We start from the raw sequence: 13,065 nt of genomic DNA, 5'->3' as shown, positions 1-13,065 counted from the left end.
AGAGACAGCCAGAGGTACAAAGGAGACCATATCCACATTGAGAAATAAATATATTTTAGCTTTGTATAGAGATACCGGGTTTCTTGTTAAACTATTAATTATACTTCCATTCTGGGTACATTTATATTGTTTGTTTCCATTTTAGAGAAGAGACTACACAGCCCTTACAAAGTTTTTACCACCAAAGTATGAGTATGTTTTATCTGTCCGGGTGACTCCAATACAGTGCAAACTCTATCGTCACTATTTGGAACACTTAACAGGTGGGTAATTGTGTGATGTCTGTCTTTGGAATATCTGTAGTGTGATAAACAGTAGATTGTTGAATTGTTTATATTGGATAAGCACCTGGCATTTATCCTGTATCTTGGTCAGCAGAAAAGATGAAAGAAAACAGTTATTAATAAAATGGCATGGGGTTGGATATATATTCTTCATAGGGCTATAATATCTGTGCCACCCCTTCGCTACCCCCACACTGTAACTTGCAATTTTTTCTATCCAAATTGCTTTCTTTGGGTACAAAATGAACGGTAATAATACATCCTGCAATAAGCTTATGGTTAACTATTTGATATATGTAACCACAAGTCTTAATATACAAAATAAAAGCGGAAGTGGTGTGCGAATTGAGCAGAATGCTCTTTTGGCTTTTTCGCTGCTTAGGGCTATAGGCCTTTTCCACAAATCCAGAACTAATGGCATTTTTTTGGTGCGTGGCTTCAGTTGCGCAGGCAAAATTGGGTTTATTGACAAGGATTTAATATCCATTGCTTGCTATTCTCTCACTACTGTGGGCCAAATTGTGGTCTTTATCATAACTGTATATATAGATGGTTTGCTAGCAGTCGTTTTCATTTCACAGAAATAGTGGTAGTGTGTGCAAAATGGAGTGTTTTGTTTTCGTTTTTGTGACACTGTAAAGTAGGGGGTTTGGGGTTCAGTGATAAACTCCCAAATGCTACATTTACTTGGATTCTGCTTTACATACAATGATGAAGTGATACTTGCTGCCCAATTCTCTGTAATGGGCACCGTAGGCTTCTGGCAATGACTAGACACACGGAATACCTTTTTGTTAAGTTAGTTTTCTGTCAGGATTTTAAATCCTTTCTGCAGGTTGGGAGTACCAGTTAGACACCTGAAAAAAATCGTTCTTTAATCTCTTTATGGGGCAGATTCAATTCTAAAAAATCTCTGCATAGTGTCCCGAAATGGCTGCAAGACACTATGCAGTGATTTATTTTTATTTTTTTTAGTGAAAGTACCGCTCACTTTTGTTCACGTCACATAGAGGTGCAAGCTAAAGTAAGCATTACTTTTTACCGTATAAATGGTAATAAAGCGCGGCTGATTCTGCCCTTAAGACTGTATTTTCTGAGTTTTGCTACAGCTTTCTGCAGTGGCTATTTTTTTTCCTCTCACTGTTTCTTTGCTTTTCCACCCTTGTGGGATTTGTCCTGTGAAGGTTTTTTAACAACTTTAATTTGAAAACAGAATGATATCATATCTCTAATTACAATGTGTACCAATGCATTATTGGCAACAGATGTTAAATCTGGGTACAAAAAGTCTACCATTGTCTTTAATTGTTTTGATTGTGCTTTTGTGTAATTAAGAACGCCTTAGATAACTTGCCAACTGGCTTCTTTTTGTCTTGAATTTTTGGACAGACTATTATCATTAGGCTCATTAGGCTGGATTTGATGGTAATAAGATACTGATTCAGAAATATTAATAAATCATGTGCATTAGTAATGCAGCTTTACCCTGAGGGAATAGTGTAAGTAATCTAATAAATGCTGAACCCTGCTTGTTAAGGTTTTAGATATATTTAGAATGTGATGTCCGTTTGTTTTCATGTCTTTATTTTCTTGTTCTTTTCATAGGTTTTACGGAGCAGAACTACTGCATGTACAACTTACAGTAGCTCTGGTTATTACGATTTCCACTCAATGAAGTGTTGCTCTTTTTAAAAATAAATAATTGTACATTTTATAACCTCAAATCCTAGTTGTATATGAATTTAACTTGTGTACAACAAAGTACAGTCTGATATGAGTTTTGTCACCGGCATCTTGTTTTTGACCTTTTTTTTTTGTTTTGTGGTGGTGGTAAGCTTTATTTTATTGTCAAACTACAAGTCATAGAAACATGTGTGCCGAAAAGCGTCACATGAAAATAAGGTGCATAATCACAACCATAAGGTCAACAAGGAACTCGGCCCCCATCTTACACAGTCATGTCTCTATCAAGAATAGGCAATTCCCATAAGGCCGCAAGAGACTCAAAGGATGCATGCCTCAGTTTAATTTCAGTATACATGTTATTAAATAAAGTAAATTAACAGATGCAAACTCATTAGTTTGGTTTTATTAGTTAAATAGTATTTTTGCTGTGCACTTAATGCTAAACTATACTAAAGTGTACTGTTAAATATTTTTAATATTATTGCATGACATTGGGGAGTTACTGAATTATTTAACATGTATACATTTTACCTCTGTACTAACCACTTTGTCGTAGTGTGGGAACTTTTATATACCTATTTGTAAATAATATTGTGCTGGATTAACTTTTATATTAGGTTTAGACACTTTGTCACTTGCACCGCCAATAATGTTTCCCCACATATCCTCTTTCCTGACTGCTCCAGTGCTACGTAGAGCAGTGACTACTCCTATCACTGCTGTCCTGCCACTTGTTATGGTATAGCCTAGGACGGCGGTTCCCAAAGTGTGCATCGCGGCGCTGTCACAGGGGTGCCGCGGGCCAGCCTTAGAACAGACAACACAAGAATTTACCAATCCGCGTGGCGCCGGGACCCAGCATCCTCCTCTCTCACGCAGTGGCAAGCTGCGTGAGAGAGGCGGATGCTGGGTCCCGACGCCCCGCGGATTGGTAATTTTGTGGTGATTGTTTTGTTCTGCGGCACAGGGGGACAGCATGACAAAGGAGGACACAGCGTGAGCGGGACTTAGGATGAGGATACAGCATGAGAGGAGAGGGGCAGTGGAGGGGGGGCGACACAGCGTGAGAGAGGCAGTGGAGGGGGGGGGGACACAGCGTGAGAGGGGCAGTGGAGGGGGGGACACAGCGTGAGAGGGGCAGTGGTGGGGGGGACACAGCGTGAGAGGGGCAGTGGAGGGGGGGGACACAGCGTGAGAGGGGCAGTGGTGGGGGGGACACAGCGTGAGAGGGGCAGTGGAGGGGGGGGACACAGCGTGAGAGGGGCAGTGGAGGGGGGGGACACAGCGTGAGATGGGCAGTGGAGGGGGGGGGCACAGCGTGAGAGGGGCAGTGGAGGGGGGGGACACAGCGTGAGATGGGCAGTGGAGGGGGGGGGGCACAGCGTGAGAGGGGCAGTGGAGGGGGGGACACAGCGTGAGAGGGGCAGTGGAGGGGGGGGACACAGCGTGAGAGGGGCAGTGGTGGGGGGGACACAGCGTGAGAGGGGCAGTGGAGGGGGGGGACACAGCGTGAGAGGGGCAGTGGAGGGGGGGGGACACAGCGTGAGATGGGCAGTGGAGGGGGGGGGGCACAGCGTGAGAGGGGCAGTGGAGGGGGGGGGGGCACAGCGTGAGAGGGGCAGTGGAGGGGGGGGTCACAGCGTGAGAGGGGCAGTGGAGGGGGGGGGCACAGTGTCTGGATGCAGAGTGGGCATTTTTACAAACAACTGAATAAGTATTTCTGTCCTGGCCTAAATACTTATTACAATTGTTAGACCCAACTACTTCTAAAACAGGACTGCTCAGTAATTATTTTGGAGGGGTGACTTGAAAAAATTATGGAGACTCTAAGGGTACCGCGAACTGCAAAAGTTTCTGAACCACTGCCCTAGGATAACTAGTTCAGCAATGTTTTCCCTGTGAAATTTTTTTGTTTAAATCTAGTCCTTGTAAATGGATACACATCTTGCACATAGGGCTAAAAGAATTGCTCTCCCTCACATACAGCTCTATTTGCAGCATTTGTAATACACATTTGTAATTTGACAGGGAGGTATTATGTTGCATAGGTGTACTCTATATCAAAATGCACATAAAGCATGTGGTTTTCTTTTTGTGGGTTTAGATAAAGCACTTGCTTTTCAATTTAACTTTTTATGCTCAAAACCAGATTTCTGCATTGAGTCTGTGTGAAATGAAAACATATGCTTGGATCTTGTAAAACCTTGCCGTAGTCCTGAAGTATAATCCTTTTACCTTAACAGGTGTTGGTAGTGCTGAGGGAGGAGGAACAAGAGGTAAATCTGGAACCAAGCTTTTCCAGGACTTTCAAGTTTTAAGTAGGATCTGGACTCACCCTTGGTGCTTGCAGCTGGACTATATTAGTAAAGAAAATAAGGTAAGGCAGATATCAGACTACATATTTTTGTCTGTTAAATGTTTCCCCACTGAAGTATGCCAAATAGTGGGTAGAATTTCGGTGAAATAATGGAAATTTGTTTTTTAGTCTATGCAGTGCTGTAGATTTGCTTGCTGCTTTCATCTGTGATCATGTTCCTTTATATTTCAAGATATATACCCATTATTAAAGCGTTGTTTGAAATGATGTAAGCCAGACTTTTTCCAAGTGACTAAACAGATGTGTTTCAATTTAACACGACAGTGCCTGCTGCTGAGAAATCTATTTCTGTGACGTCATAAATGTGTTTTTGTAGGGTTACTTTGATGAAGACAGCATGGAGGAATTTATAGCGTCTGACTCCGATGAATCCTCAATGACTCCTAGTTCTGCGGAAGAAGTCACAAAGTAAGCACATGTCAAACTGGCACTGAAAGGGTTACAAGCCCGTATGGACATTCTGCCTATTGCTCCAATGGATACAGCAATATTATGAATGCAATCAAAATTGGCCCCTGTGACAGAGCGTTCTACCTACAAGAATAATTATTTTTGTTTATCATCTTCTGCCAGAAAATCACTTAACAATAACGTAATGTGAAAGATCACCAGGAATTAGTCAAACAATCAAAGATAAATGCCAACTGATTTTACTTGAGGTTTTGCCATGTTGTGCCAAAATTGGAATTAAATTATGAATCAAACTGTAATGCACATTTTTCTTTGTACAGTCTTATTTAAGGTATACTTATGCTGCACACAGTAGTATAATTAGGTTCAGATTTCTATTTTGTTTTATCTCCATGACACTAGATAAAAGGTACATGATGGATACATACCTACATGATACAGATAGGTTATTCTTTAGGTCTGATATTAGAAGATAGAGGTAAGTATCATGTGACATTACCGAAGTTAATGTATAATCCCCAGCCATCGCTCTTAGCCAGTGACTTTGTTTGGGAACCAGTCGTTTTTTGTGCGGGCTTTATAGGAGCTTATTTGGATAAGCCGTAATACACATTAAAATAACCTTGACTTAAAATTTTAGGAAGAAGAAAAAAGGAAAAGGCAAGAAGGACGACAGCTCTAGTGAGGAAGAAAGTGATAATGATGTTGAAGTAATTAAAGTTTGGAACTCGAGATCTCGTGGAGGGAATGGAAAGGATTCCAAAGTAGAGGAGGTTTCAAACAGTTCTCCAGTTGCCAAGGTGGAAGAAAGTGAGTTACTTATGTTGCATATATAATGTACAATATACACCACGTCTCTGACATTCAGTAATGCAAATATGTAAAATATAGTTGTTCAGTATAAGGATTGATTTTACTACATTAACATCTACTTATAAATAGGGTGGATTTTGCCTATCAAATGACATTTGCTAATGGGTGGGTGCAGGGGGTGAGTGGGTTTTTCTAGTGTCTGCCAGGCATAGCTAATTGGGTAAAATTTGCCTTTGGTACATTTAGATTACAATGGGATCGGCCAGTTACAGGTTTCTAAAAGAATGTTAAAGTGCATTGTTTTAAAATCTTGTCCAGATCTGTTTCACAGTTGGTGCTGCAAGTTTCTCCACTTTATTGTGATTAGTCGGCTCCGAGTCTGTAAGAGCAGAAAATTATTTTCTCCCGTTCAGCTTCATGCTGATTGAGAGCAGCTTGTGCTCATGTGAGCTTCGGCCTCTTATTAACAACGAGCGTGTACAAGATAGTAAAGGGGCAGGAGTTCATGAATAATTATACACCGAACTGAACGTTCAAGCAATCAGAATGGAGCTTCTAACCAAATAGTCTAAATCCATACTGAGCAGGGTTTGTGGCTATATTGGCTGTCTATTTAGGAAGGCAAACTGTTTAAAAATCTACAAATGGGCAAGTGCACCTTAAGATGTGCTCTAAATGTGGACATTCCCTTTATGAGAAATATAGTACATATGTAGCCCTTGTATGGGTGAGAAATATTAATAGTTTATTATGCAATTACAACTGAATTTTAGCCAAGCCCTCTGCAATCCATAAGAATGCTATATTAGAACAATAATTCTCAGCAACCCATTGTGGTCTTTACAGCAAAGAATTCTGTAGGTTAGTGAACTTTAAAGCAGCATTTATTTTTGATTGATGCCAGCAACCTTCTAGCAAATGTTGTATCATGAGTAATACAAAATTCTGTGTCTTGGGCTGCTTTGGGTGAAATCTGCAGCCTCCTCCCACTAAAATGCAATGGTCAGCTTTGCAAACAATGGAGGGGTCTGAATTTGTCCCAGTCCTTCATTTTTGTAGGAATAATTGCTTGCCCAATTTTAGGGAACCTTTCAATTGTTTTAGTCTGTCTCTTAGCCAAAGTTTAGAGTTCATGCACCAGAAAACTATAGTTAATTACCAGTTTATTTTATCATAACTCTCGGGGTCTCTGTAGAAGTCTGATTCTTATTGCTACATTGCCACTCTTAACCCCCCCCCCCCAAAAAAAAAACAAAAAACCTGTGATTAGAGGTCTCCTCTGTTTAGATTACCTGGCTGTATTGCCTAAACGGTACATGATAGAATAACCAGAGTCCGTTTTTGATCATGACACAGTAAGCTTAGTTTTCTTTAATGCTCAGGATTAGAGAGTTTTCTATAATAAAAGTTAAGGGTATATGAGGGTCTGACTGCATACCAGCCTAGCAGATGAAACCTTAAATTTTCAGATATTATAATACCAAAGTTTGCTAGTCCTATATCTTCACACAAGCGACTTATTACCATTCATTGTTTAACGGTTTCTACCTCAAACTTCCTATTGAGGCAGATGGGGAATCTTTTGTGTTTGTGACTCCATCTAGCACTGTTTGTACTTCAGAGTTTGTGCTTATTTACATTAAGAATTGCGAAAGGATTTTAAAAAACATTTGAATTTAAATGCATCCTTATTAAAATAATTGCATTTGTTACTCAAATCAAAAGTTATCAAAGTTAATAAATAACTGTGTGGACCCACTTACAAGTATCTTTCACCTGACTCAACATTAAATATTAGTTTGAAATCTTTGCTGCAATAAGAAATAACCTAATCGACTACTTTTACATCTGGGCATAAAAGAATTATTTATGTAGAGGTTAGAAGATGTTTTGTTTTAGTTAGCACAAAATTAAATATGTATTACGTCTTGGAGTGCCCTCTTATCTATCTTGAAAAGTTATTAACTCTCTCCAGTTAATTTACTGCATTCAAATAGAAATGCACATATTTACCTTCTTTTTTTCCCATTTCTCCAGCAATTGGCAAATCCACATCCTCCTCCACTCCAGGTAGCCCAGCTGCTGATTGGCACAAAGATTTTGTTACAGATGCTGATGCAGAAATATTAGAGCATTCTGGTAAAATAATGATTCTGTTTGAGATTCTTCGCATGGCAGAGGAGCTTGGTGATAAAGTGTGAGTTCCAGTTCATCAATACTTTTTTCTGAATTGCCTATTTTTTTTTTTTTTTTTAAATTCATACGTACATGTTGAAATATCTAGCGCACCCAAGATATATTGTATAAACTTTTGTTAAACTGAAGCATACACCAGGGATAGTATGACCACTAATCATAGTTCTTCCCTATGTGTGGATGAGCTTATGTTTTCTGCTGATGGGAGGAGGTGGTGATCATAGTAAGAGAAATGTGACAATTGGTTATGCAATGGCGGTAAGCTAAGGGAGTCCTCAAAGTAGTAGAGAGGCTCTACAAAAAGCTCCTGTTACAGAAATCTTTATCTGTGGATATCACACAGTTTTAGCCTAGGCTATATTTAACACTTATGTTTGATTCTTGCTTTATTTTTTTTCTTTTAAATGTTTTAAAGAACAAATGTTTTAATCCTTTGGTAACCGTGTTAAATGATTTGAAGTTGAAATCAGCAATAGACACGTGGAGTTACAGTAAATCTGTAACTCCACATCTCTGATGTGGGAGTATGTGTTTTATCAGCAAGAAGCGCTCTACAAAACATTTATATCTTTACAATAAGCAATACTCCAACATATCGTCTATAATGTCAAAGTAGAATTAAATGTAGAAGTACTCTTCTTTCCCAGAGCAGTTGAAACATTTACTTGCCTAATATTACTTATATTTATCCATCTTTGGCACAAATTGTACAAATTATTTTTTTTCTTTTGTCCTCCTTCAGTTTAGTTTTTAGCCAGTCTCTCATATCTTTGGACCTGATTGAAGATTTTTTGGAATTGGCAAGTGTAGATAGAGCCGAAAAAGATGGTACAGAAGATGGTGCAGAAGCCAAACCTATTATATACAAAGGTATGTAATGTCTTTTAACCTACTTTCTTTAGTCCTGACAACTCATATACCATAATTAGGCAATACGAAGCCCTGGATGAGTTGCTCTCCCCATTGGATGCAATTAAATTGACTGCCTATGACATATTTCCCTCTTTATAAGCAGTTCTAGATAACGTTGCAGCATAAGCTGTGTAAATACACTATGCTTATGATATTGACTTTCTGCACCAGTGACCATCCATTCATAGATCAACTTGTGGATTGGGCTATATTAGTGGCTTGGACTCTTGTTAACGATCCTTCATATAGTTGGATATGGTACAGTCATTATGCAGTCCTCATCTGCTTCTCTCAAAATGTGGGCACGTTAAGAGCGACGTTTAAGACCACTGAAAAATACCTCCACTTTCTGCTTTGCAACTGATTGCAATAGGAATTGCTTCCTTAGAGCCAAAATGCTTGGGCGGCACATTGTCACAGTGCATTACTGCCACACAGCACTGGGGCTTTGAATTCTATTCCCACAAGGGTTTTCTCCCATGAGCCAAAAAATATACAGGTAGTTGAATTGGCTTTGTTTGTGTGCTAAAGAAGTTAGATTCGGAGTCTACTTTGGCAGCGCCTAATGTAAATGAGATGGATAGATGTGTGTGAATGGGGGGTATATATTCTCAAAAAGCAGAAGCGCCGACCATAGTGTAATATTTAAGGCATGAATATATATAATCTTACTACACAAAGCTTTACATTAATAATCATTCAAATCAGTCCCTGCCCAATGGAGCTTACAGTCTATACTCCCTTCCTCATGGAGATACACACACTAGACTGAAGCTGCTTAACCTATCAGTATGTATTTGGAGTGTGGGAGGAAACTAGCGGAAATCCACACAAACACAGGGAGAACACACAAATTTTGCACAGGTTGATGATGATAATGTACTTCTTGTAGCTCTTTCTTGGAAACCAATGGTAATTATTTGTAGTTTTCAGAATGTAAGAAATAAAAAACATATACTGATAAATTGGTTACTTCCCTATTAAAGAATGAAACTGTGACGTTATACATTGTGGCTGTAGTTTTTCTTCCACTTAGCTGTCTATTATTCTCAAGCTATATATTCATATTGGGGTTTTTTGGTCCAACATCTGGTTAAGAGCCCATAGTTATTAGTCTAATTAAGCACAAGCAGCTGTTCTACATTTCAGTGCAAAAAATAATTAGACCTTGAAGGCAATTGCGTTTACTACAGTTTGCAATTTGTGTCGAGGAAATAGTATCTTTCTAATTGGAAGCATATCTTCTACCAGGATTCATTGTTCACTTAGTTTTATTACCCATATTTATTCGCTAAGATCAGGCATATCTTTCGACCAAGGAATATGTCATGCCCCCCTCCCTCTTGTTATTGTGTATGTTACAGATCTAGTCTCTTAATGTCTTCCATTTAACAGTGCTGGGTTGTCATTCAGTATAATATGGACAAACTTGTGGAAAGCATACAAATTGTAAATTTTGTTCTTGACTGTACTTATCATTGCTGAGCTATTAGTACTGTGGAACTGATTCCAACACTTATAAGACCAATCACTGTTTTTATTTTAGTAACAGGCTGTGCTGCTCTGCCAACTCTCCTCTGTTGTGTAGCTTTAATTTTATTTTAGAACGATACCCTGTGTTTTATATCATTGGGTAGATATGTTGGTGTACTACTTTGTAGTGTAGTAATAAAAATATGTTTTTGGCCTCTCAATTCCTTGTCTGATTTATATTGTTCCTGCCAGGACACGCTTTTTTACTCCAAATACTGTTTTTGCAATTGTCTTCCTATGTTCATATGTTTCATGCAATTTCTCTGAACACTGTATGATGTTGAAATCCTGAACTTTGCACAAATATAGTTTGTTAAAAAAAGAAATATATATTGGTGTTTATATACACAGATTTAGTTAATTTGTACACATTAGAAAATAATTTTGTCTTCTATTTAAAAATCTGAAATACTAATTTATTGCCCATGATGGTTATTTTTAAACAGCTAACCATTTTTCCAGAGGTTTCTAGTAACTTAATTTACAGAAGAGGATATGTTATCTCAAATCTTGCCATTTGTGCATATTGTGATTGCTTTATATGATAGAAAGAATGCTTGATGACTAGCACTTTGTATATTCAAGAAAATGTTTCGCTTGTTTCTTAGCAGTTGTTCTAATATGTTGTAACTGGTTCTGCTTTGAGTATTGACGTTAGTTGGTATCTCTTGTTGAGGCGATATAACACACATACACGGGGAGACGTTAATTTCTGATGGAATCACTGAATGGTGGACTATAGGATCTTTAGATATATAATAGATGCACATGGTGCTTAGTAATACCTTCCTTTCAGAACTATAGACCCAAAAATCTAAATTTGTGAAACCTATTTTACTTCCTAGGTGAAGGAAAATGGTTTAGGAATATTGACTACTACCGATTAGATGGCTCAACCACTGCTCAGACACGAAAGAAATGGGCTGAGGAGTTCAATGATGTGACCAATGTGAGGTAAGATGTTTTGTATTGAAGATACAGACGCTTTGTTCCATTTAATCTGACTTTTTCATGTAAACCTTATGCTGTTCCACTCCCTTTCTTTCATCTTGCCAGGGGGCGTCTGTTCCTGATTTCTACAAGAGCAGGATCCCTTGGCATAAATCTTGTGGCTTCTAATCGCGTGATCATCTTTGATGCTTCATGGAATCCATCATATGATATACAAAGTATCTTCAGGGTATATCGATTTGGGCAGACCAAGGCTGTCTTTGTGTACAGGTTCTTGGCACAGGTTTGTTAAAAAAATTTAATCATTTTACAGCTTTATATGCGAACATATCCATTTTTAGCAATTCACTAAAACTCACTGCCCAATATGCTCTTCAGTGTAGTATTGTTTACATACTTTTAAGTAGTAGTCATGTACTATTCATTTATCCAGTATATATGAATAAAAACTAGTGTAATACTCTCTGATATACTTTCAGAGATCATTTGCAGTAGTGACCAATGTGTGCCTGGGTATATAAATACCTAATTTAAACGTTTGTGTCCTAATTTGGTTTCTGTATTTTTATAGAAAAAAATTGTGGAAGTAGTTTTACTTCACTAATTTCTTTAAAAACACAATACAAACCAGTACCAAATAAAGCAATAGAATTTACAATTCAGCATCATTAAATCCAATAACCTGACATGTGCAATGCATTTATCTGAGGCATTGTACATATGCAAGCATATGGCATAGTAATAGGTCTTGTATCTCATGTATAAAAAGTATATTCCCCTGATAAAGCTGCCTTTCCAGGGTACCATGGAAGAAAAGATCTATGATCGACAGATCGCCAAACAGTCATTGTCATTTAGGGTAATTGATCAGCAGCAGATAGAGCGTCACTTCACCATGAATGAACTCACAGAGCTGTACACTTTTGAGCCAGATCTACTTGATGACCCCAACTCAGAAAAGAAGAAGAAGCGGGAGACCCCCAAGCTGCCAAAGGTAACTGTAGGACTGATGGTCGATGGGAACTTTGTATAAACTTTATGAAATATTAACTTAATTTATGGTAAGGTTTGGCAATGAATATGTTTTTTTAAGGTATCCTTTCAAGATTATTTTGGTATCTCTAAGTCAGAACACATTATTTGAAGAGCCCAGAACTGCAGCAAGTATTGAGTAACTGGCTAATGAATTTTAATATCAAATGTTAAACCACTAGACAATCTGCTGCCCCCTTCGTGAAAAACAGCACTGTTAAGTCTGTGACCACTTCGGCTTCACTTTCTCCACATATGAAGTGGTCACATTATTTTGAAACTGCAATTGCACAAATAGAAGCCTGTCCAGTTTCATTCAGAAACTGCTGCAACGACTTTACGTGAAATCACTGTGGTTTCATTGAAAGGAAGAATCACAATTTTGTTGACTGAAATTGCAGTGCTTCCTTTCCAGTGGCTCTCCACATTAACAGGGCATGTCTTGCTCCTGCTAATATGGAAAGAACACTGAACACCAATTTAACGAAGGTTGATGAGGTAGTCAGGGAGATGCTGGTGGAGGGAAGAAATCAATTCAAAGGATTAGTGTAATGAGGACAGGGTGTGTATAATAGGCAAAGGGTGTGCGGTGATATACACAGTCTGAATACTGAGTAGAGACATTTCCTAATGGACAGAAGTGAGCAAACAACTGTTATGCTGAATCCATACTGTACACAGAGGTTATGTGGGCATGAGGCAGTTATGCTGGTCATAGCCAGTCTATGGTGGCTATGGAACTGTGGTGAGTGTGAGGCATGCATTGATGGGCAATAACTCTGAGGTGGGTATAAGGCAGTTATGCTGTGCACTGGCAGTTTATGGTGGGCATGAGACTGGTGGTTATGGGCCAGTTATGCTGGGCACTGC

At 38.7% G+C, this 13,065-nt stretch overlaps 1 protein-coding gene across 1 annotated transcript in view; it reads left to right on the top strand.

Annotated features, from left to right (window-relative positions):
* ATRX (ATRX chromatin remodeler) overlaps positions 1-13,065 on the top strand; it is a 157,537-nt gene that overhangs the window by 104,857 nt on the left and 39,615 nt on the right. Inside the window, exons 22-30 of the mRNA XM_075184434.1 lie at positions 146-263; positions 4,214-4,347; positions 4,664-4,755; positions 5,399-5,568; positions 7,609-7,768; positions 8,510-8,637; positions 11,058-11,166; positions 11,269-11,446; positions 11,963-12,157. Of these exons, the coding sequence (XP_075040535.1) occupies positions 146-263; positions 4,214-4,347; positions 4,664-4,755; positions 5,399-5,568; positions 7,609-7,768; positions 8,510-8,637; positions 11,058-11,166; positions 11,269-11,446; positions 11,963-12,157 (1,284 nt within the window). The remainder of the gene's footprint in view (positions 1-145; positions 264-4,213; positions 4,348-4,663; positions 4,756-5,398; positions 5,569-7,608; positions 7,769-8,509; positions 8,638-11,057; positions 11,167-11,268; positions 11,447-11,962; positions 12,158-13,065) is intronic.

This window comes from Mixophyes fleayi, chromosome 9 (assembly GCF_038048845.1).
Source record: "Mixophyes fleayi isolate aMixFle1 chromosome 9, aMixFle1.hap1, whole genome shotgun sequence".
NCBI classification, from domain to species: Eukaryota; Metazoa; Chordata; class Amphibia; order Anura; family Limnodynastidae; genus Mixophyes; species Mixophyes fleayi.
This window is presented reverse-complemented; position numbering and strand designations above follow the sequence as displayed.